The sequence below is a fragment of the Gadus morhua genome, chromosome 5 (assembly GCF_902167405.1).
Source record: "Gadus morhua chromosome 5, gadMor3.0, whole genome shotgun sequence".
Taxonomy (NCBI): domain Eukaryota; kingdom Metazoa; phylum Chordata; class Actinopteri; order Gadiformes; family Gadidae; genus Gadus; species Gadus morhua.
In genome coordinates, this window is record NC_044052.1 from 15,303,287 (window position 1) to 15,328,709 (window position 25,423).

The 25,423-nt window shown below is 41.2% G+C and overlaps 2 protein-coding genes across 2 annotated transcripts; both read right to left on the minus strand.

Moving 5' to 3' along the window:
* Window positions 1-337: 337 nt before the first annotated feature.
* Window positions 338-10,480, minus strand: LOC115543833 (serine/threonine-protein phosphatase PP1-beta catalytic subunit). Its single transcript, XM_030356468.1, has 8 exons — window positions 10,377-10,480; window positions 8,177-8,308; window positions 4,199-4,429; window positions 3,917-4,021; window positions 3,741-3,812; window positions 3,179-3,330; window positions 2,707-2,841; window positions 338-2,243 (listed from the first exon to the last, which is right to left on the minus strand). Exons 1-8 carry the CDS (start codon window positions 10,426-10,428, stop codon window positions 2,139-2,141), a joined length of 984 nt encoding a protein of 327 aa, XP_030212328.1. The 5' UTR covers window positions 10,429-10,480; the 3' UTR covers window positions 338-2,138.
* A 334-nt stretch (window positions 10,481-10,814) lies between these two features.
* On the minus strand, window positions 10,815-23,902 carry LOC115543832 (phospholipase B1, membrane-associated). Its single transcript, XM_030356467.1, has 43 exons — window positions 23,698-23,902; window positions 23,174-23,232; window positions 22,994-23,051; window positions 22,626-22,689; window positions 22,472-22,506; window positions 21,766-21,826; window positions 21,557-21,608; window positions 21,272-21,337; window positions 20,991-21,056; window positions 20,839-20,894; window positions 20,494-20,563; window positions 20,306-20,404; window positions 20,126-20,182; window positions 19,685-19,744; window positions 19,423-19,509; window positions 19,278-19,338; window positions 19,126-19,184; window positions 18,823-18,896; window positions 18,647-18,690; window positions 18,023-18,131; window positions 17,880-17,931; window positions 17,284-17,364; window positions 17,070-17,135; window positions 16,828-16,928; window positions 16,637-16,718; window positions 16,290-16,394; window positions 16,081-16,176; window positions 15,910-15,981; window positions 15,472-15,549; window positions 15,196-15,256; window positions 15,042-15,100; window positions 14,763-14,830; window positions 14,615-14,658; window positions 14,373-14,472; window positions 14,168-14,219; window positions 13,820-13,900; window positions 13,364-13,429; window positions 13,049-13,140; window positions 12,809-12,890; window positions 12,325-12,429; window positions 12,020-12,115; window positions 11,828-11,902; window positions 10,815-11,585 (listed from the first exon to the last, which is right to left on the minus strand). Exons 1-43 carry the CDS (start codon window positions 23,756-23,758, stop codon window positions 11,301-11,303), a joined length of 3,297 nt encoding a protein of 1,098 aa, XP_030212327.1. The 5' UTR covers window positions 23,759-23,902; the 3' UTR covers window positions 10,815-11,300.
* Window positions 23,903-25,423: the final 1,521 nt, after the last annotated feature.

The window sequence follows — 25,423 nt, forward strand, 5'->3', positions numbered from 1 at the left end:
CCGGAGGATGCATTGCATACAAGCAAACGCGACTATCAATAAACTAACAGATCTTGTTTTGAAAAAAATTATCAAAATACAGTTCAATGTATGTCGCAATTCACACAGATGTGATATTCGACACAATTGTTAATCTGTGGAAAACCTTTAGCACTGGCCTTATTAGTGGGTGATTAATCCAGGAAAATTGACTTTACTGTCCAGTTCTACGCTTGCCATGGCCTAGTAACATATTTCACGATGTAATATGAAGCAATAGTTCCCAAAAGATGCGGTTAGACATCGGTGATTCTAAAAATCTTAGTTAATTTTACAAAACATCAAATTCAGACACAAATGAGGCAATACTGAATTTAGTTTTATTTTATTTCATTCAGACCTTCAAACCAACTAGTACAAACAAAGTTTCATAACACTTCAAAGTTTATACTTTATTTATGAACTGAATAGTGAAAAGGTAAACAACGTGAAGAGTACATAACAAATAAAAGCGAAGTCAACCAAGCAAAATTTAAACAAGGCAACCGTTTCACACAATAAAAGGATACCACCGCATCATTTTTACTTGAATATTAAATGTGAACCTGGCTTATGTCACGATTAAATAAACACCACCTTATGATCTTTTTGATGCAGCATCTCAATTCTGTTTATGCTATAACTTGGAAGTTGCTGGTTAATGAGAAAACATGTCATGTACTGGCGATTGTTAAACACCAGGTGGCATTACTATCCCAGAGTGACAGCTGTCACTTCCTCCCATTCTCTTGTGCTGATTCTTTGCTAAGACGTCCAATATTCACATCAGATCCTCAAAACAAAAACAAACATAACTATGACCATCACATCCTCAGGTTATGCAGTGTTGTCTGCATGCAGTACAACATTTAGTAAATATTGCATATGTTCTTCTGAATCGTTGCCATTAATGCATCTATAATAAAGCAAGTAATGAAACCTGCAGGGCATGCTGTTATTTTGATCTACCCAGATACATGAAAAAAAAAAAGTAAGAAGCACAACACATGGCACTGTAGGCGAAGGATCATTGTACTCGGCCAGTTTGACTCGACAGAAAAGAGTAAAAATGTTATCAACCACTGAATAGCCATACCATGAAAAATAAGAGTCAAAACCCCGTGGAAGCATGAAACGCCTCATCACCCACACCAAAGATTTGCCAGCTTGTTTACTTTCAGAACTGAAACGCGCACCACATAACCAACGTGAGGAGGGGGGGGGATCTCATTAGCAAGACGTGGGGAGAGCGTCAGTGCTACCCCTGTGTCAGAAGTGGCATGGAGACGTGTGGTGGAGGACTCCAGACACAGAGAGGCACAAGAGGGGGGGCGGGGCGGTGGCCATTGTGTTTGTGTTCATTTATGTACGCTGCCAGCAGCAACAGCAACCCATTAAACATGTGCTTCATTACAACCCAGCCTCTCGTCACGTTCTGTTAAATCAACACAATGGTTAAATATCTCAAATGTGCATTTGCTCCAACAAATGTTAGCGTGCCTTAAAGACACACACGAAGACAGTCCCGCACATGTTTAAACTGTTAGTGATACCATAACTGTTTATTAGTTTGTGTATGCCCCGTGTGTTAAACGCCACACTGTGTTAAGCAGATAAATCTACAAATAATTGAGGAAGCTTCTTGCTGCGCTCAGAGAGATTGAGGCAAAACAAAAGCCACCGTATGTTTACTGTTCAAAAGGGTCAATAAACATCTGACTTTTCCCCTCTTTCATCCTCTTTAAAAAGAAAACGTCACCTTTAAATAATGCAGAACCTCAGAAAGCCTCGAATTACGTTACAAGGATAACCACAAGTATCTTTTTTTAATGCTATATGTATAATATAAAAAAACACCAACAGAGAGGCAAAACAAAAAAACTGAAATAATAATAATAATACATTGGTCACAGCAAATTTATGTACACATACATATTAAGAAAAGAGCCGTCAGTGGGGTTTGGAGAAGGGGAGAAGGTTGTGGAGGTGGTAATGGTTAAGCCCTGTATTCCTTCTACACAGGGAAGGGGGGGGGGCGGGGGGTTGTGGTGGAGGAACCGGAGAGGCTGTGGTGTTCATGTGGTGGTACAGGCAGGGGGAGCCAAGGGAACGCCTGGTGTTCACCTCTTCTTGGGCGGCTGGGCGGTGCGGGGCGGGGTGACGGGCCGTCCCGAGCTGACGCCGCTGTACTGGTACTTGGCCTTCTTCTCAGAGGGCTTCAGGATCTACAGAACGAAAATAGACCACGGGGTAAGGAGACCATCTGTAGGATGACTACAATCCGAGTTTCCTTGTATCGTAAAATCGCCTAGCAGACTAAATCTCTGGATTATTCCTTAATCTCCACTGTCCAATCAGTTGCCGAATCAGTGTATCCCATAAGGATGTCTTTTAGTAGTTCGGCCATCACACATTTACATAGGATACCACCATATGGCCACACTTGACCAACGGGATTGGCTAGTCTGAAGGTTGTGTCCGTCATTAACAGCCGCCGTCGTCTTCTTTCATGCCGCTCAAGCAGATCAGCTGCCCACATTCCCCAATGCTCCTTGATCGCGATACCGCCCGATGCCCAGGTGATCTAGCTTCAGCTCGAGCATGAGGAAAACTATTGAGCCCTATAAGATGTTCTACGTCCTTCTTATTGTAGAATTGATGAGAGAAGCAGTGATAAAGCAGGGGTACCTGGAAGGAGCACATGAGGGACTCGTCCACGCTCATCATGCCCCCGGCGTTGTCAAACTCCCCGCAGTAGTTGGGAGCCGAGAACAGGGTCACCAGCTGGCGCTTGGCAAAGAACTCGTAGCCGTCCTCCACCACCTGAGAGGAGAAGGACGCAGGACATTTAAAAACGCTGGAAAATATAGGAGATCGGTGGAATGGGATACACAGATAACTTGACGAATCAGGGGGACTTGTGCGTAGGTGGTAGTTGATTAAGCCAACCACATTCAGAGTTCATAACCATAGGTTGGAACCGCACCAATCCATGTGCCTTCATCAAGTTACGGATTCTCGCTGCGATAGGCATTAGAGTGCCATCAACATCACCAAACACATTTCAAAGTTGTTACTACATGCAACGCCAGTGTGATCCCAGGCACAGACAGCCCCCGAGCCACGGCCGCCTGTATGTCCCGTCCGTTGCCGGGGTTACCTGGTGAGCTCGGCAGATGAGGTCCAGGTCGTGGCGGTTGAGGAACTTGCTGACCACGTCGGCCCCGAAGGTGAACGAGACCCCACGGTCGTTCTCCCCCCAGCCCTGCACGTCCTTGTCGGGGTCCGACCACAGCAGGTCACACAGCAGGCCTAGGACACAAACAGGGAACATCATTATAGGGCGGTGCAATTAATCCAATTTCGATCTTGATTTGGATTTTTTGGGTCAAACGATCTCCAAATTAATACTTGAAACTTTTAAACCTTTTTAAAGTTCACAGTTAGAAAATTATTTTTTCGGAGGGGAATGCTGAATAAATGCATCTTGTTTTAAAAAAAAAAATAATAATAATAATCGTTTGAATAATCCTGATTTCAATATTGACCAAAATAATCGTGATTATGATTTTTAATCGAGCAGCCCTACTTCATTATAAGGAATACAAAAAGAGGCAAGGTGGAGGCATCACTAATCACGAATTTTCTAAAACATAATTTTGTTCATTTTTTGTTCTGGACAAAAGCTTGGCATGCATCAGGGGGGGGGACAGATATTCTACCTGTATCAGGCACATCTGTTGGCCTCATGATCCTGCGAATCTGTTCCATGGATTGCAAATCCGGTGACAGCCCTAGAAGAGCAAAGTAAGAGACAAATTGGATCACTGGTTCGGCAAAGCGCTTAACAATAGAGTCAAGGCCAAATACCATCCCATCGGTCCTGTCGTCAGCTCACCTCCATGGCAGCAGAAGATCTTCTCGTCGATGATGGCAGCAATGGGAAGGCAATTAAAACAATCGGTGAAGGTCTTCCACAATTTGATGTTGAACCTGCGCTTACCTATAGAATAAGCAAAGAAGATAGGCTTCAAAAGCAGGTCAATATTTGTTACTTTGAATTTTGAGGTTAGCGTGCGTTTTCAACATATACATTTTACATGCATACTTAATGAGAGTGGACTTAATGCCCTACGGGCATTAAGTCCACTCCATTGCAGTGGCGCTATTCATGACTCACACTCGTCATAGAAGCCGTAGATGCGGTTGATGGAGGCACACTCGTGGTTGCCCCTGAGCAGGAAGAAGTTCTCTGGGTATTTGATCTTGTAGGCCAGCAGCAGGCAGATGGTCTCCAGGGACTGCTTGCCCCGGTCCACGTAGTCCCCAAGGAACAGGTAGTTGGCTTCTGGGGGGAGGCCTCCGTACTCAAACAGCCTCAGCAGGTCTGTGTACTGGCCGTGGATGTCACCTGACGGGAGGATAGGAGAGGGAGGTTGGAGAGGTTAAGGGTGGGGGTCCCAGGAGTTAACTTGTGCATTGAGGGTATGGGGGGAGGGGGGGTGCGTGTAGTGGTTTAGTCTGATGGGTCTCAGACTAAACGATGGAATACGGTTGCCATCAGCTACTGGGCGACAAGGAGAGAAAATACAAGGATACAGGATAGGGGTCATTCAAAATAGCTACAACAGAAGTACACCATGCTGTGTGTTCAGCAGTACAGAACAAACAAATCAAACTACAAGAAGGTCACACTGCCCAAATTACTATGAAACACTCTTAATTGAGACTCGTTTCCAAGAGGTTCTCTTCCACTGAACATCCTTGTGCCGCCAGAGTTCCACCACTGCCTGACTCCCGCTGGACATTTAGTGAGCTGTGTGGAACTGTGACCGGACTGGCGATCTACTAATCGATATTTGTCGTTTAGCTCTAAACAGGAGCCATGAGGAGAGATAAGATAAAAAAAAAAAAAAAAAAAAAGAAGGCAAAATTAGCTGCTGTAAATTCAACCACATCAATGCCAGGACCCAGGGGACATGAAGTGGAGCAGGAGGATCCTCTTAAAATTCAGGTTACCGCTTGCACGTATATGAGCTCACACCTCTCAATCACCTGACCCCCCCCCCATGAACAAAACCCCACCAGTCTGTGTTTTGGTGCATGAAATTTAACCTGTGTAGAGGTAACAACACATGGGTGTGGGCTGGGGGGGGTTGGCAGAGGCCCTTCCTGGTAACCCAGCCACGACCTGCTTCCTTTTATATCTCCTTGCAACATTTAAGAGCTGCTCTAATTTGGGCATCGCCCTCCAGAAGGGCCCAGGTGCAGAGAGCCTCACCCCATACATTAAGGTGGTAGGGAATGGAAAGGAAAGGGTATAACCATAAGCTCCAACCGAATATTCGGTACACGGTCTCAGTGCCTGTATAATGTCTACAGACGGCACACATTGGAACAGTGTTGTGCATTAACATTTGACGAGTTAAAAAGGTGACAACCTATGATTTTGTCTCTTATTCCAGACAAACATTTAAGTGGTCTTAAATCACACTATACTGTAGGTTTCAACAAACAAGACCTAACCGTTTTTTTGCTCCCTCTGCAACCATTTTGTCTGTAAAGTAGACAGACAAGGGATTTTCTACCAAAGACGTACGACACAGACTTTGTAGCCAATGGCAAGCCCTTTTTACATCCAACATTTCCAAAAGAAAGAACAGAAAGTTTTGTTCTGTTTTGCGTACAGCTTGTGAATGGGGTTGTGAACAGTTCCCCATCACTTTCATTATGGAGTCTGCCAACGAGTTTTACACTACTTTCTGATGAGTCCGTCATGGTGGTTCAGCGATCCAAACACAACAAACCCCCCACCGTAGCCTGTTTGATCCGAGAACGATACACTCCAATGAGCCTTTGGAGGAGTCAACCCGTCACTCAACAAAGCCTGGCGTGATCGGTAACTCAAGAGTGCCATTTAAACAGTGAGCATCACCCCAGCCCTGCCTATACGGTCTAATGTTTGGCCCGTGGACGACCTGACGTTTTGCCTTTCATTGCGGTGACCGAAAAAGCAAGTTGGTTAACCGGTTGAATTCCAAAGCAGTGTTCACACCAAAAGCGCCTTTTCAAGTCTTGCTACTTGTGCGAGTTGTCCACACCAACCACAAGCATTTACTTGCAAAGACCAAGGGTCTTACCTTGAGTTAACACCAACGTTTCTTTCAGCCAGCCCGTAGCTAGATGACCCCCTATTGTGGCCCTCTACTTTTTGTTTCCAGTTCAAACATTTCACCTCAGGCAAAAACATGAAATTAGCGTGCTTGGGGCGTCCCATTTGTTCCGCCGTCAACACCCAGCGAGAAATTTGCATCCATTTGCGGAAAGAGGGCACCCTTTCTCTTCTCAAATGGGCTTAATTCTCACATTGCTATCACTTAAAAAGGAAAACATGTTTGAGGGCCTGTTGTTGAAGTGTCAGTGACAGCAAAGTTTGACGTGTGAAAGAGAGTTTGAGCAGAAACCGATAGGACACACCACAGTGAATTATTGAAGACACTTTTTGCAGTGTAAAAGGTCAGCATGAGATTAACAGGAGCACATCACCCCTGGCGTGGCTTAGAGGCAGCCAACCAAAGCAGGGTTAGAAGTTCATCAATAACAATGCAGAGGCCGGGGAGGAAACACTGATCCCCCCGAACGTCAAAAACACATTAGGCTGATTCAATTTTTTTTTATCGGTTATGCCCATTGCTAATTAAACCGCACGGATGAAGATGATGAATAGCAGGCTATCAATATGATTAGGGCCACCAGCTAAACGCCCATTAACGGTTGTTAACGTTAATTGACCATTAACAAAAGGAGCCATATTTCAGACAGCTAGCGACCCACAGCAATGCCTTGAAGCTGGCATTCAGGGACTGGGACTGTTTATTAGCCTAGTCACTGTCTGAGGGAGGCAACCTGTGCCCAAATGAAAGCCGAGATGGGCCGGGCACTCCATTGTAGGGGCAAGAACAGGTCTGTAGGGAAGCTGGTAAATAAATGAACAGGGTCAACAGAGCTGAGTGAGGAGCGCGGCGTCACCACTCTGGAGAAGAGGGATAAGGGCACCAGAGTGTTCTGGTAGCAACAAAAAAAAAAAAAAGGGCTAAAGAAAGACCCATATTGTGACAAACGAAAAGTGGGGGTCAAGATACTGCGCTGTCTGCAGTTCAGCCAGTGAGACACGCAGCAGCAGCAGTCAAAGTTAACAAGCACACACATGTTATGTCTGCGTCGGAGTACCTTTAAATGTCCCCTTTGCCCTCTTTACATCTGCAGAGTACATGACGGCTCATAAGTCAAGTGAGCAATTGTGATTTAATCTGGCCTAGGCACAGGACGTGTTACGTGGGGGCGGATTACATCATCCTGTCAGATCGGAGCTGCATCAAAGCAGTGGTTTGTTACTGCCGGCCCGGGGGAGATTTGGCTGCATGCTGGTGAGAGCGCTGGGGACGTTGTTTACTTGATGCGGCCCTAGCCTGTGTATCGTCAGCGAATGCAATACAACTGCTCCAAAAATACATTTGCGTAGAAGCTCCAGCCAACAAAACTAAATGAAAGAAAAAGGGAGGGTGTGAGATAATGAATTGAATAGCCCCATCATACTACTAAAACAAATGAGGAATTAGGCTTGAAGGGATACTAATGCTCATAAGCTGTGGCAGATGGAGAGGGATATAATGGGGCATACGATCTTATGAGTCCTGTGAATACATTTTGCATTTGATTCAATAAGTAAAATGGAATATTCTTACAATGCTGAGTGCAGCATGGAAGCTGCCAGACCTGCCAAGTTTCTTTATTGACTGGCAAATAATTAAGTGATTTACAGCAAGATGTCATCACGCCTGTATATTTTCTTCTTTATTTTCTAATGGAATAAGTATAAAATATGGCATTACATGAGGTGGCTACTTTCTGTAGCCTGGACGGGCAATTACAGATACTTAGATGTCTAACCCTACCAAAAGATTCACAGGCTTTAAATTGGTTTACATTCAACACATATTTAGAAACTTTTTGTATTGACAATGTAAACCTTCCATTTACCTTGGTAATCACATGGAGAATATACATCAACTAAATACATGTTTAATACTGCGCATGTGTCGGAGGAGCATTGAGACAAACGGTGAATGGTAGGAGGATGACGCGTGGCGTTACTGACCACAGATCTTGAGCGGGGCCTCGAGCTCCAGCAGGATGGGCTGGCTGAGGAAGATCTCTCTGGACTTGATACAGAGGCCCCTCACCTCGGCCTCCGTCATCTGCACGATCTTGCCCGGTCGACATCCTCGCACTGGAGAGCACAGAGGAGGACGCTCTTTGGCATTAAAGCTGCATCAGGGGCCGTTAAAGTTAAAAACATTAAAACATAGGAACAGCACCACCAGTGGATGCTCTTTGTATTGCAATTGCCCATTCTGATCGGCTCAGGAAAAACCCAATGCAGAGTGATGTTGCTTGCTACAAACCTATCTGAAGTGAAATCCCCAGGACAAATCTGATCAAATCAAAACAGTGAATACAATTACCACCTTTATCCATATACTCTCATGGAGATTGGATTAAAGTGTTTGTTTCCCTTTAGAATCAACAACTCAAGCTCCATCTGGACTTGATTATGCTTGGAATTCAAATATACCTCATTCCAATAATAAACTTTACTGAAGTTTGTAAAACCTAAAATAAGCTAAACCGTGCGAACTTGATGAAACAACAGACTATTATGCCTGGAGTATGAGAGAAGACTACTTCTTTATCCGTCGCAGCGTGGGTGTGTTTGGTTGTTTTATCTGCAATGCGAGAGCACTCCCACCTGCAAGCCCTCCACGTGGGGCTCAGAGTGCAGATGAAGATGATAAAGGGAGGCAACAACATTGAGAGTGTGGGCTGCTCAACTTTTAAATAGGAATCGGTCATAGTGAGAGAAGAAGAGAAAAAATAAAGTTAATCAGGAGTCTAAAATATAATCGGTATTCGGATGAGCCACAACATTTTGGCTTATATTTCGATTGTGTTTCCAAGAAAGTTTATGTTTGTTTAGCCATCTGATAATTATGTGTTCAAACCCAACGGTAACATAATCCTATCCTCTGCCTCGTTTGAAACTGCCTGAGAAAAATTATGAACTCGCTTTGTTTAGGGATAGTTCTCTAGAGGACTTCATTGAACTGATTAAGGCTGTTCGTTCATTGAATCAGCAATATCTTGATTTCTGTATAACTGCTGGCGTTAATTAAATTAAATTCCACATACGTTTTTTAGGCAGGCACATCCATAGCACCTTCACCAAATTTGGTTTCATTTAGACCAATGGTTATTCCCAAGAATCGATCCAGATGGGTCCAGACGGAAAAATGTTAAGCATGTCTGCTTGTGCATCAGATGCATCATTGGTAATTACTCAAGGGAATTTTAGTACTATAAGATCTAAATAAAAGTAAATATACTCTAACCTAGGCCATTGAAAACTGTTTGCCACATCTCGTATGAGGAAAAATGGTGGCAGTTTCTAACAATAATCTCCACATAGATAGGACAGATCATTTCACGATTACCATCAAAACTATTCTAAACTTCCGAAATGGGGACGGACGTTCCGATGTGACGTCACGATGTACACGCCATATCGTTTGTCCATCGGGGCGGCAGAGCTGATCGTTCAACTTTGACCGCAAAGACTTGACAAAACGAAACACGTTTGAGCGGTAGACGTCAGCAATCCAATACATTAACACGGGATCCCTAGAACAACCATAGTAATATCCACAGATACAATGCGAATACCTGATAATAAAGTATGGATAACTGGAGGAGTTGTGCAGCTAACGCTTCACCCCTCACAACTGAGTGATGCAACGCTACCAGGCAACAGAGGTTCACTTTTTTTTTTTCATGCTTGACTTTAAGACATACACTAGGAAGAGATTAACACGACACGGTATATGTTATGCTATGTTCAGTTATATTGGCATGCAAACTACCACTAAAACCGCGCAGAAAACATCGGGTCATACATAACAGGGGACGAAGGAAAAATAAAGTTGAATCCTCAGCGAAATAAAAACGATACAGGGTAAGTCATTGGGTGCTACATTTTGCACTAATAAATACATCATACTGTAGGTATTCACTGTTGAAACGTTTTTTTTATAAACATGCCAGGCTAACATTAGCCCAAACTAGCCTAGGCGAAACAACGCAGCTAGTAGTAGAAACGCTGGCAATCGCCATCTAATTTAAACACTTTCCACAAAAATATCATTTTTTGGAGTCAGCAGATGTGACCAATAGAGCCATTATTGTTAAATGTGTGTGTCAGATAGTCAGAGACGCGGATCTATTGGGTTTAAAAGAACACTTACCTTCTAAAAGGCGAGAGATGATGCTGTCCACATTCAACTCGCCCTCCGCCATCTTTCAACTGATATTTAGAGTAATGTGGACGCGGTCAACTTTATGGTGCGTCGGTAGGGGGCGTTGTTCTGCCAAACAAGGATATTTGGCCTGTTGATTTATCATGGCACGCAGTGAGGAGAGAGCAAACCTTATAGGGTATGGTGCAGCAGACCTGGGCCGAGAGAAAAATGTATTTCCCCCCCCTCAGATATAGGGATGCGGTTACATAATGTAGCCATTAAGTGTGCGTAATAGAGCATCTACTGGCAAATCATACATTTCCGGAAAATAAAGTCATTTATGTGCTACCTGCACAATAGAGTAACTGTATATTCAGGTAACAATCGGTGATAAGTGACAAGGGTGGCTAGGAACATGTACGGTATATATCCACAGACACAAAATAAATACAAAATTATTTATTGGAAATTTTGTGCATTATGACAAAAAAAAATGGTTACGACTATGTCACTCAGAGCTTGAAAAGATAAGAATTGGGCAACTACAATGATAGAGCACAGGCTGCTCATCAGAGGTAACAAGAGGAGGAAATGACAATGCAAATGTACAGCATTTATGTTCACCACACACTTATCATTTAGTGTCAGCCTTCAGCAGCAATTACCTAACAAATATTTCCAGTTAATTTCTCTTATTTTCTAGTTGTCAGATTCATTTTCTACGTGGCAAATATTTTTTTTACCTGAATAGTTTCAGGTAACTTTCCCAGCTAAGTGGCTATTGCTGTTAACCCCCCAACAAACAAACACACACACACACACACACACACACACACACACACACACACACACACACACACACACACACACACACACACACACACACACACACACACACACACACACACACACACACACACACACAGTGCTTTAGAACTTGGTGTCATTCATCACAGACTCCAACATCTTTATCTTCCGATGGTTCTTCCTCTGTAAGTAGCTGAGGAGGAGCCAAGTGAGCGTGCAGCCAGTGAGAAGACCCACCACGGTCATGACAGCAGCGGCCCAGGCAGCCACACTGCCTGAGCAGGTGGAGTAGATAGGCGTGGCCGTAGATCCAGCGGTAGCTGAGCTGGGCATGGGTGTGGACGAGGGGCCTGGGGTAGTGGCTGGAATGGAATAGCTGTTGACTCTTGTGAAGAAGTAAGGATGCTCCTGTGGGACACAAAGGATATTTTTCATGGTATGACTCTGTAATATATTGTCATAGTCATGGGAAATGAGAATTTAAAATATATGTCTGTACGTATGTATGTATATACATACGCATGTCTATACATATATATATATATATATATATGGGTTAGGTGTGTGTGGGTGTGTTTGTGTGTGTTCATATATGTATGCATTAATGCATACATACATGTATGTGTCTATGTTTTTGTATTTTTTTTTACCTCAGCAGGGCATTTGACCACGTTCCTAGTACTTGTGAAGTTGTTGTACGTCTGCTTCTTGCCCACAGGCTCAAACTAAGAAAACAGATAAACAAATGTTACTGTCACTTAAATCGTAATCAGTTGAAGGCTATGAAGAAGAAAAGGACAACATTCTGTCTGATACAGTTAGCTGTTAGTTGCTAGCAGTACCATGTTATTCCACAGTTCGCTGGCCATGTCTGCCTGGCCCTTCTCGCTGAAGTGGAAACAATCCACCGTCATGTAGCTTGGGTCCGGCTTCCCCTCCTGCAAACGACACATCGTCATCATCAATTGCATGAATGTTGTTAGTGTGTGTGTGTGTGTGTGTGTGTGTGTGTGTGTGTGTGTGTGTGTGTGTGTGTGTGTGTGTGTGTGTGTGTGTGTGTGTGTGTGTGTGTGTGTGTGTGTGTGCGTGTGTGTGTGTGTGTGTCTCTGTGTCTCTGTGTTAGTGTTGGATGTGCTTGAGGTCATACAGAGTTCAAGGGAAGGATGGTGTTTCTGAAGAAGGGCTGCACCACGATGGTGAAGTCCTCCCTGCCATCGTAGTGTCCTCCATATACCAGGTTCTCCGTCTCTCTCTTGGAGGACGACCAAACACAAAACTATTAGACCATGAAACATTGCATTCTAGCAGAAAATCATATTATACCACAAAAAAAGGGATGTGTACCCATTTTGATAGACATAAATATATGTATTTACAAAACATACTATAGAATAAGATATAATCGAACATAATTAACCAAATTTAAAATATATATTATAACCACAAAAAAAACATTTGTATTAATGTATATATTTGACTATTTTAGAGACTATTTGTGCTTTTATGGACAGAGCAGTAAAGACAGATACTGGGTTGAAAGTGAGATGTAATTACATATATGTTCGTTCATTACACGCTTGGTTAGAACACTAGCTGGTAGAGCAACCAATCGATCTCCTGCTAAAATGTACCTGATAATCCCGGTTGATGCGTTTAATTTCAGCGAGCTCGGGGGAATCGTCGCTCGGTTCCAAAAAGCACCGACAAGCCTGCCTGTGCTCGGACAAGAAAAAGAGAATAAAGAATAAAGTGAAATGGAAAACTACAGCAACAACCAATATCGAATGTATATTTGCCATAATGAAAAGTTTAAAACCAATGTAACTATAAGTGTATATTTTGAGTGATCTTGAACTTAATTAATAGCATACTTTTGAAAGAAATTGCAAAAAGCGTCCTTTTTTATTTTGCGAAGGGCCTTCATTTCTAGGACTTCCACCACATTAACCATTAGCCTGGGGACCTTAAGACAATTACAAAGATAATGTGTGTTAATGCAACATTTTACACCATTCCTCATCATATTCATATTTATTATTCATATTTATTATTCAATTTGACTAATGTCATGTCACCTCTACTGAAATGGAGGAAATATTTTGATACATTGTTTTTTTTACACACAATACTGCTTAACATTTAATCTTTTTGCAAAAAAACGTGTATAAATATTTTAAAAAATCTACCTCGTTGTAAAGGATGTCCAAGCTCGTCTTTAAATGATGAATGTAGTTCTTTGTTGAATATGCCGCCTATGTGGTTTTCCAAACAGAAAACAAATTTGCACACATCTTTACAATTATTTTAACATCAACTACAACACAAACATCCTCCATAACAGAAGTGCATATATATATCCTATATTTTTATGAAACTCTAGCAACAGCAATGGCTATAGCAAATATGGTCACAACCACATTAAGATGGCTAATTTTACATTGATACAGTACTTTGCTATTCTGTGATATCAGAGCAGGGTGATATTGGAATTACTGGAAGATGAATGTAGGAAGAACAAAAGCAAAATTACAGAGGACAGTAATAAAGAAAAGAAACCCAGAATACAATATAAAGCGTGTTTTCTAACTTTCCTAAATGATGTTGAGTGAGTTAAGATGATGATGGATGGAGGGTGAGCTCACTCTATCATCGCAGTAAGAACACAGGTCATTCCCTCCAATGAAGAGGGTCACCAGCTTCCAGTCATTCTTAAAGTCCACAGCCTGTTTCAACACAATTTCACACACATTTACATAGAGAACGAGAGGGGGCATAGAGACAGAGAGAGAGAGAGAGAGAGAGAGAGAGAGAGAGAGAGAGAGAGAGAGAGAGAGAGAGAGAGAGAGAGAGAGAGAGAGAGAGAGAGAGAGAGAGAGAGAGAGAGAGAGAGAGAGAGAGAGAGAGAGAGAGAGAGAGAGAGAGAGAGAGAGAGAGAGAGAGAGAGAGAGAGAGAGAGAGAGAGAGAGAGAGAGAGAGAGAGAAACACTTACTGTATTGTTTTTCATGGTTCCAATAAGCCGTCTGGCTTGCGCGGGGAAGTCGCTGTAAACATGAAGCATGTATTGAAAGCTCTGACAATGATACGTCATGTTTAAATTATTATGATATGGAGGTGATGACAGTGGACTAATATGGGACATATATGACATGAGTCGTATGACATGTCCTGTCATATGTCATATGAGATTCACTCACGATGCCACAGCTCCTCCCTCAGCCATGTTGAAGCCTGTCTGCCTTTTTCCCCGGCCCTTCGACATCCCCTTAATGTTGGCATTGAACTTCCTGAGGATGTCTAAAGACAGAAACCAGGGGATACTGCTGCATAAGTGACTTACACATGTTGGATTCAACTCATGGAATCAAGCAAGAAAGTCTGTCGTCTGGTGATGAGTATTTTGATTGACTTGTGGATTCATGCAAAGAATTTGACTCACTGGGTAATGTTGTGACGGTCTCAAGGGCTTTATCACCTCCAATGCTAATTCATAAAAAGACAGAAAAAATCAATAATGTCGTCATATTATCATAACATGTATTATCATGTTTTTCTTCTGATTGCATTTGTACTTTGTTCAGTCTCACCTCCACGAAACACCTCTGTATTCAGTAAACAGCGCAAGAATATTCTTAGCCTTAGCCCCAAAACCAGTCTGTATCCAAACACACACACACACACACGGATAACATGTTACATCGGAATCCGCTAGGAAAAATCTTTTATAGATACGGAACAGCAGAATAATAGAAGTTATTCTTCCGTTTACACGCACACAAATACGAAGAGACACCCACACACGCATGCACACTACCCCCCCCTCCTCCCAGACACACATACAAGACATTTCAGAATGCTATATTTACCGTTAACGAATCGCCCATGGCGCCCACCACTTTGATGTCGCCAGGTCGCAACCTATGCACTGCAAAACATAAACACCATTGAAGCCCCCTCTCTCTGTACTTTCTCCTCAATGCCACTACAGGTCATATCTGAGGTGAAGTGGTGCCTTCTCACCCGAAGCAGGCACAGAGTCCGAGGGAGCGGTGTTAGTGCAGGTGAAATCACTGCCCCAGTTCTAAAGGAAGAAGATGCTTATTAGCAGAAGTAGTAGAATGTGAGTTACCAGCCTATAAGAGAGACAACGGAGAGAAATGTGGCAGGAATTTGGTCTTTTGTACCTAAAATGCTAGATAGCATGGCATTTGGTTCCCACTAAGGCTACCCATGCTAAATCCACCAAATGGAATATATTATATGTTAAATAATATCACAGTAGAAAGGCAGGCCTACCGTAACAGGAGGAGGACTGGGTTGAGGGCTGGGGTAGACGTAGTCGCTGTTCTGAGCCGTCCTGAGGAACGGCATTTCCTGATGATCATAAAAAACAAAAATCTAACTAAACATCCATGCATGACGACATGACAAAACAATACACAGATAATCCTCTCTAACATGGAGAACAACCCATGGCGGAATATAATAATAATAATAATAACAATACATTTAATTTAGAGGCAACCAAGGTCACCATACAGAGCATAAAATCATCATAAATCGTTATAAACAAGACATTGTGGAAAAAAAACAAAACAAAACAAACAAACAATCAAGACAGTGATCAGTTAGACGTTGTGTGCGAGTTTGAACAGGTGATATGTTCTGTATTGTTTCATATAACCCGCGGGAGGAATATGTATGTATGTGGTTCATATAGACAGATGTTATTACCTTTGAAGGACACTTCAAATCAACGCCAGCAGTGAAGTCTTGGCTAAAAGTCTTGTTGCCAACGGACTCAATCTAAGACAATGGGAGTATTTATTTAGTTTTTTCGATTTGAAATAACTATACGTTTTGTCATCTCTTATTATGAATATATATTGTTAAAGAGTACTATACCATGTTGTTCCAAAGTGCAAGAGCCATCACCGTATGAGCTTTCTGGCTCAGGTGGAAACAGTCTGGGGAGAAATAGGAGCGATCGGGGCGTCCGTCCTTCAGAATGAATGCAGGGGTAGAGGGTGAGCGAGATTGATGATGACAAATAGGGGGACGTCTAAATTCTAACCAATCTCTGTTCCTGTACGTTCCGTAATATCCACCTTTACCTCTAGCCTGGGGATGATGACCTCTCGAAAGAAAGGTTGCAGCACCACAGTGAAGTTCTCATGGGTGTCATAGCGACCGGAGTCAACAAGGCTCCTCATACCGTTCTGGATGGACAAACGGAGATCATTCGGGAACTTATTTGATTTACTTTGAGAATACATTTCACTAAGAAATACATTAATGAACAGGAAGGTATGGACCAGAAACCTTGGACTGTGAGTCAGCTGTATACTTTATGTTCATATTTTGAATGACTTATGTCTGTATCTGTTTACTGAACCCGCAGTATTGGCTGGGGAAACAAAAATAATAATCAGAAAATGTTTTGTACTTCGTGGTGGTTTACCTGGTATGCTCGGTTTATATCTTCAACCTTCTTGAGTTCCGCTGTTCCCTTGTTAGGGGTCAGAATGCAAGGGCAAATAATTCTGGAGAGGACATGTAGAGGTACAAATAAATCACATCGTCTATTTGAAGCACAGACACTGGGGCTACAGGAGGACAATGAGGACCAAGGTACCCGGCATTGTCACGTACTTCACAAAGAAGGTGGGGCACTTAAGGCTCTTTTCTTGGTGCAGCTCGCGGAGAGGAACGATGTGCATTAGCTCCACCAGATTCACCATGGCCCGGGGAACCTGTGGGGTGGGGTAGGACAGCAATGGCGGCGATGAACGGGGGATCGCCATGGAACACAAGCAGCTTAATGAGGAAGAAGCGAAAATGCAATTGGGTCTCATGGGATGCAATCCACACTGAAGGGAGTCTTGCTAGTCTACCTCTTTATGGAGGAGGTCCAGAGCCTCGCGGACACGACCCACCACATTCTCCGGTGAGAAGAAGACCTTGAGGACAGCAGTGAAACGCAGGGAGGAGTCATTAGTGTTGATGGATACCGGATAGGGTGATGGCAGGACAATCACATGGCACATGTGACTGTAAAAACACAGATTTGTTTCTCCAAAATGAGTTATGAAATAACTTTTGACTCACTGTGTCTGTGCAGAAGTCACAAATGTCATTTCCCCCGATGAACATGGTGATCACTTTCCAGTCATTCTTGAAATCGATGCGCTGAATATAGATGGTAAGGTAGTTAGATCAATGTTTTTGGCTTTACTAAATTTAGAAGGTTTAACATAAAAAAATTACTGAACTTCATTATAAAAGTCGTCCAAGATATGTCTTTAGAGATTGGGGAAACATGCTGAAACAATAATTATGTGACAACAATGTTATGTGTTTTTTGTGTGTCATTCATTTTCTCACTATTGCCACACAATCCCAGTGTGCTGCAAAGATGGAAGCAAGTAATAACAACAACTCAATTTAAGATTATACTCAGGTTCAATGTTACATAATTGTGTGTGTGTGTGTGTGTGTGTGTGTGTGTGTGTGTGTGTGTGTGTGTGTGTGTGTGTGTGTGTGTGTGTGTGTGTGTGGGGGGGGGGGGGGGGGGGGGGGGGGGGTTATGTGTGTTTGTGTCTGCCTGCATTTTTTCATTCATTCAAATCACATTTCACATCATTCAAATCACATTTCACATCATTCAAATCACATTTCACATCATTCAAATCATATATGCTCACCGTGTCATTCTTCATCTTGTCCACTAGAGTGCGCACCTGTTTCACCATATCGCTGGAAACACAAGACATAAATTAAAATAGGCCATAGCGAAGGGGTAGATGGTAAAAATGGTTTAAAAGTAGGTCACATGGGCAAAACGTACCCACTCTTGGCCCCTGGTACGGCTTGGTTCAAGAAGGCTTGAGGATCGTTCTCTTCACCGATCCCCACAGCCCAGCCAGTCAGATCTGAGTTAAACTCCTTCATGATGTCTGGACAAAGGTTCAAAAGTGAAATGGAAGATGACAAGCCACTTCAAATTTCCCATAGTAATGAATGTGTGCAGTGGACATGGTGACCTTTTCAGGTCATCGTGATACCTGTTGATAGTTGAATAGTAGATAATGCAGTGAAGTGTCAAATTGGGGGTCACTATCACTAAGTGCAACTGAACCAGATAGCGGGGGCATTTATTCAAGAGATAAGTCAACTGTCACTATTTTATTGTAGTAGTTAAACCATATTATATCTATCAAATACAGAGTAATCATATAATTTGATGATAAAAGACTACTTTAAGGTCAATTAATTATATCTGAGCTTCTGTTATGTCTTGAATATTTTATTTAGATATGTCGCAGATAATATGAACATTGAAAGGTCCCGTTTGTCGTAATCTGAACCTTGTGGTTGTACAGTAATATGCCTATAATACAAATGAAGAAAAGGAACAATTAGAATAGTAACAATTATAACTAAATAAATAAAGTTACAGTGAAATACTCACTTGGCAGGGTGGTCACATTGGCAAGATTGGCATCGCCACCGATACTGAAGAAGAGAAAATACTCAAACTATAAGTCAATATTGACTGTGAATAAAACTGAGGCAAACCCCTCGCTTCATCCATTGTTGTGTGCTCCCAAATGGTTAAGCACGCATGTTTGCTGTATGCTTTCTCACCTCCATGACAGACCTCTGTATTCATTCGCCACTAGCAGAAGGTTGTCTGTCTTGGCACCGACACCATTACCTGCCTGCAGAGAAAAATCAACAGTGGATGCCAAATTAATAATAATAAGCAAGGACTATAAACAATACAATAGCAATTTCTAAGGACCTCACTATTTGGTGGATAATATCACATAATTTTCACATCTTCTTGCTTGACTTCTTCTTTAAACTCCACCCTGACACACAAATACACACACACATAAACAAACACACACACATCAGAAGCACACACACAAATGGAGGAGCACTGACCGTGAGTGAGTCTCCAACTGCTGCCACTACTTTGACGTCTCCTGGTCTAAGTGCATGTACTGAAAACGCAAAAGAAACAATGGAGTTGGGTTTAGTATTATAATTATTACAATTATTATACTTGACATGAGGGTAAGAAATACAATCCATACCCGAGGTAGGGGTAGTAGGGGAAGGATCACGATCCACACAGATCATCTCTGTTCCCATTACCTGCATAAACAGGAATGTGCGTTAATTATTGCCTGTTCCAACCCTGCAGCTGTAAGTTCAGCTTAGAGGCTCACTGAGACTTACAGGGTCAATCAGGGAAGTGTTGCTGTACGCTGTTGTTGTTCCTGTCCTTTCTCTGGGGGAATTATTTTGTGTGCGCAGAAATTGGGCCTGATACCGAAAAACAGAGGGTGAAAACAATCAATGGCATTATTTTCACCGAAATTGTACGCGAAATGTGATACTATATTCCATTTTATTATACTCTGAAGATGAAGGCTCACATAGACAAAAGGAGAATAACAGAAGCAACAGTGTTACATAACCTCAATAACTCCCTTCTCACCTCTGTACGGCCAATGTCCTTATCCTTGACCGTCGCTTCACCTGTGAGTGTCCAATGAAACTGTGGACGCAAGAGGACCTAATTGGTCATTTAAGAACCTTATTGTTGAGATAAAAAGCCTGCGTTATCAGACCCAGCCGACGCTACCCAGCTAGGCTAGATTGTGCCGATAAAATATACAGTTTGCCTCATGTAGATAGATATCTGTGCTGGTGAACGAACTGTAATTTAATTTCAAAATCCTTCCCAGATAATCTCTTGATCAGTAAACTCTTATCTAATCTCTAGCGGAGGACAATTCGTCATGCTTCGTCATCGTCATTGTGTTCCAGGAACAGAACGGCGGTCAAAACCCTTGTGGGGTTATCACACAGCGCTGTGTATTGTACTTTAGATTGCTGTGTACCAAACTTATAAATAATGTATTTGTACATAATGTACCATGTTTTCCAGTAGCTGGAGTGCTAGTTGGTTCAAGTTTTCAAAGTTGGACTCTTCCTATGGAGAAACAAATCAAGGCACTGGTTACATATACAGGTGTCTCTCGTGGTCACATGCAACAAATCAGGGAGTACAGATGTTAAGCAGAATCAGGACGCTTCATGTAGGTCCCCTTCTTACTGAATCCAGGGTTGGACCCAAGATAATCGGTTTTGGATGCAGCAGGACGGCAAAGTCTTCACGCTCACTAAATCTTTCCATGGCACGCTGAAGAGAGTCCTAGAAAACGGAGGGATGGTTGAATCATGAAGCAAAATACACATTGATAGGACAGGGGAATCAGTCTTTTAAATGGGATCCAATTGTACCTGTAGTGTCTGTACATCTAAAGCTCTTCGGATTCGTTGCTTCATGCTGATATCAGTTGCAAGCTGGTGGCTGAACATATGATGAAACACACACCACATGTACAGTATGTATAGTTGAATAAGGGTGCACTCACACTAGGCCATCTGGCCGTGGCCGTTGGCCGTTTTCACACCTAACCGTGCTCAAATGGCCCCATTGTTCTCTGGCCACACTCACACTGGCAGATTTGAGCACGGTTAGGTGACGGCCACGGCCATGGCCAGATGGCCTAGTGTGAGCGCACCCTAAAACTTTGTAACATAAATAACATTCTATGGAATACATGCTAAACGATTAACACTCACTTTTCCAATGCAATGGGCCCGCTCCAGACGACCGTATGAACCAATGTGCGATGCAGCTGCAAGATTCAAACTGAAATTATTATAAATTACAAGTAGTGAGCATTCATTGACAATTAATAGAATCACTGCTTCAGGCTCTTCATCTGTAATACCTTTTTCTTCAATATCTTCAGAGCTGCCTCCACCTCTCTCACCATAGTTTCAGGTTCCATGGCTGCCTATTGTACAAAAGGGAAGAAACTTTTTAGTGTGGTTTAATTTGCAATGGTTTCATGTCAAGAGATCGAAACTGGAACGGCTGCAGTTTATAGATATTTTAAAACAATACATTTCTTGCTTACTCCGTCTCTCATTCGCTTGACCTTTTCATTGTTTGTTTGTGTGTTGGTTTGAAACTAGAAAAAGCAGCCGGCATGACTGCATGGAATCTCACCTGCTGTGTGCGGGACCACTGAGAATCTGCCGGAACAAAAAGCAACACAAACTTCCAGTCTGTAGCCTGCAAGGGCATAGAAGATCAATCAGAGCTGAATCTCAATAACATCCCTGTGTTTTACATTTTTCGGTCAAACATTTATCATAAGTTCTATCATATAGAATTGTAAGTTTTAATGGCTTAGTTTTATGAATGAGAGGATCAATCTTTAAATCTCCAAAGATTTTACATAGGATTGTCAGAATGTAGTTTTTGTAATTGGTACGAAGGATTCAGTCGAACCTGATGCTGGGAAAGAGATTGTGAAACATGGTCAGCCTCCTCCAACAGATTCCTGCATCAGAATAAAAAGAAAAACGTGTTTGTTTGTGTGTGTGTGTGTGTGTGTGTGTGTGTGTGTGTGTGTGTGTGTGTGTGTGTGTGTGTGTGTGTGTGTGTGTGTGTGTGTGTGTGTGTGTGTGTGTGTGTGTTAGTGTGTGTGTGTGTGTTACCCATTATCTAATTCCAGATCCAAGGGCAAGGAGAAGACGTCAGCTTTGAAGACAGACATCTCTACAGACGAGATAAAGAGATAATTATCCATCCCCTATCCATATTGAACATCTCTTGAAATCAAGTTAACTGAAAAGACATGCTGATAATGTGATAGCATATGGCATGACATTAAAATAAGTGATTATGCTTTTTATGATAGTTATTCTTCCTTTCCCTTGTCGTTGGGACTATCTATTGTTGACCTATGTTTATGGCCTTGCCTGATTCACAAAGATAAAAAACACATATCAAATTATCTTTATCGGTTATAATGTTGACGCACGTTGCAACAGAAAAAAAGTTTTCAACAGACAAGGTCAACTATCCATTGAGGAAGGTCCCTGAGATGATCAGTGTTTCAGATTTTGAAACCGATATATACTTGTTTAACCAAAATGGATATCAAAATGAATTCATATTTTAGATTATAACATATCTATCATAGTGAAATATTATTGTAAAATCGTATTAATCACTCTTAATAATGATTAAACCAATTGTTTAAACCATTTAAAATATATCTTCATAATCGCACATGGACAACATAATTTCAACTATATATATAGACATGTGAATCGCCTGCTGTACCAAATCAATGATGTTATATATAACAAAAAAACACGTATCGTATTGGTGGCCCTAAAGAAGAAAATTCAGACATACCAGCCACTTTTTTTAATATTCTGTTCGCCGTAGACCTAGGAGGGGAAAATGTTAACAATGATCTTCAGTTATAAGCACATGAACACTTACTTTACAACAACCAACTTATGAAATAACACATGAATTGGTCGACTTAAGTATTTTGGAGGCATACCTTTGTAATATTGGTATTCCCATAGTAGAAAACAGGGATATGTCAGACGGTCTGAGAGAGTCAACTGGAGATTAAAAGTAATATTGAACAGTCATCATTATGTAAAGAGTGTAGCATGAAGATCTGATTCAACCTTTAAAATGGGTAGTTTAAAATTCTGCAATAGATCAGTTGTGAAAAACACAACACTCTGATGAAACACAGGTTGCTGAATGCACTCATTTGTCTTTATAGTAAGTATATTGTGCCATCAGACACAATAAAGTGTGCTATAGCACACCCATCCCTGTGACTTTGGTTGGTTACAGCGTTGGCCTCAGTAAATTTGAATTGTTTAAATAATTGTAATCTTGTATTAAAACATGTACCTGAGTTCGGTGGGGGTAAAGAGGCAGGTTCAGGACCGGCTGGGATATCATATTCAATCTGAAACCGAAAAATAACAGTAGTAGGTTATTCATTGAAAGCATATCTCCAACAATGTTGTTTATGACACTAATATTCGGATTTGCAAAAAAAGAAAAGCATCAACATAATGAAATCCCAACCTTCTGGTATATTCCTGATGCATCTCGCGGAATTTTCGATGGGACGATATCCTCAGCATCTAAAAGTGGCATTTATAATATAAATTATTTTTGATTTAACTTTTTTTTTACTTGAAAACAGCACAACCCACATAATAATAATGTCCTTATTATTATCCCTGATAAAGTCAAATTACAATTATAGTAAGAACAAGTTATTGCAAGAACAATGAATAACTAGAAACACAATAATGGGTTATGATAATGTAAATATTATGCTACTATATAAGTGAAAATTGGAAAATAAATGTAACTATACATGTACAGTATCAGTAAACTTGACTTATACTTGTAAACTTGCGTCATTCTCTCAAAGACTTTAAAAACAAACATTTGTTATGCAACTCCTACATTGAATATAAAAATACTTATAGCTAACTAGCATAATACTTGGCACTAACACTCAAGGTCACGACTGTGACAACACATAATGGGTGAAAAGACATTCTTCAAGGCAACATGTGTGAAACAATAACCTATATTACCTGCAAGATAAGCAGCCGCCACCAGCACTGAAACCCTGAGAAGTGTCCTAATCATCATCATTGGGTATTGGGTATACGCCACAAAAATGGTCTCACAAAATGTAGGGCTTCAAATGTGCAACCAATAAATCTTTAAACACTGCCCAATAAATGTATAAAAATAAGTGTTCATTTACGAAAGTCCACAAAAAATGAATAAACCGACCATTCATTGTATGGTGTTTATATGGTGGAGAAAAAGAGGAGGAGCAGGACCCTTAAAAGCAGGTGGGGCCAATTCTGAACTTTGTAGAGAAATGTTTAAATGAGTGACTGAATCCCATTTCCCTTAAATTATTATTACTATTATTGGAAATTACTGCTTTCTCTCAAACATACATTTAATTGATTTCTATTTAGATTAATGATAGTATTTGATATAATGGTTTGACCTAGGATATATTTTTTAATGGATCTAAGGCTTTGTAAAATTTGCATTGTTATACCCAATGTAACTGCTTGATACCACTTAAAAAATGTTTTTTAGGGTGATTACCGTATATATAAATATATAAACAAAAGAGCCATCTTCAATAAAACACAATGCTTTGGCTTAGGCTTCTTTGAGCAGAATTCTAGAACTTAAATATCAGTATTTCACATTAGCTGTAGAACAGAGCAATACAGAACATCCTTTCTGTCCCCACAGCCATCAGACTATAGAACACCTACCTGGGCGAGGGTGCGGCCTATCGCAACTCTCTCTCTATTCCTCTCTCTCTCTCAACCCACCCCCACTCACCCTAGGAAATGTGCAATTGCTTTATATTTTTAAATCAACCTCATGCTCTTTTTTATATGGAATTTTAATTATATGCAATATTGCTCACTTTCTATTGACTTTTATTGACTTTCATTGAATTATTTTTTTGACTTTTACTGTTTGTCCATTTTGTTGTTATCTGTTGCTACTAAACACCTGAATTTCCACAAGGGGATGAATAAAGTATCTACTTACTTAAATACTTTTTATTTTGTCAAATATATGAGAAGACAATACAACTGTTGGGAGGCACATCAGAAGATGAATCCTTCATCCTGATCCTTTTGTAAAGGAATTGGTGCAAATGCATCCTTTTGAAAATATGATTATCCGCTAACTTTGTGAGCATGTTAAACGTTCTTGTACCCTTTGAAAATATGATAAATTCATATTTCTTTTGTCATATCCATGAAATGGTTAATATGCCTACACAAGAATCCAACTATTTATGTGTACTTGCAATTACACAAATCGTTAAAATGGTTGTACTGATCAACTTCAGGTTTTGGGGATGATGTGATTAGATATGAATAGATTGCAAAAGGCTTGACATTGCATTATGAGATTGTCTTAAGGATGTCATTGAATATGCCCTGGGTTAACCTTTTGGGATTTTAAAACTGGTCGTAAGGCAATAATTATATAAGGTATAATATTGATTTCAAGTAGAAGGCAACTGTATAAAAAAGCTTTGAAACATGTCCATGTTTAACCCACTTTGTTACCTATGGGCCTGAAATTAAGTGCAATAAGCAGCGTGTTTCAAGTAACAGGTTAGAATATCTTGGAACTTAACCCAAAACTATAAACAGATTGAAAACTTGTGTACTTTCTGTCAACAAGTCGGAAAAGGACAAAGACCTCACAGACTTATTGACAGAAAGTTGCTCATACATGGTCTTTAGAGGCGCCGTATTGTTGAGT

Coding starts and splice junctions, on each gene's coding strand:
- LOC115543833 (XM_030356468.1), bottom strand. CDS start 10,428: ATGGCGGAGGGCGAGTTGAATGTGGACAGCATCATCTCTCGCCTTTTA. Junction 8,309..10,376: donor CATCTCTCGCCTTTTAGAAG/GTAAGTGTTCTT, acceptor TGTGCTCTCCAG/TGCGAGGATGTCGACCGGGC. Junction 4,430..8,176: donor GGCCCCGCTCAAGATCTGTG/GTCAGTAACGCC, acceptor TCCTCCCGTCAG/GTGACATCCACGGCCAGTAC.
- LOC115543832 (XM_030356467.1), bottom strand. CDS start 23,758: ATGATGATGATTAGGACACTTCTCAGGGTTTCAGTGCTGGTGGCGGCT. Junction 21,057..21,271: donor AGTGGTCCCGCACACAGCAG/GTGAGATTCCAT, acceptor TTTGTACAATAG/GCAGCCATGGAACCTGAAAC. Junction 20,183..20,305: donor TGGGTCCAACCCTGGATTCA/GTAAGAAGGGGA, acceptor GTTTCTCCATAG/GAAGAGTCCAACTTTGAAAA.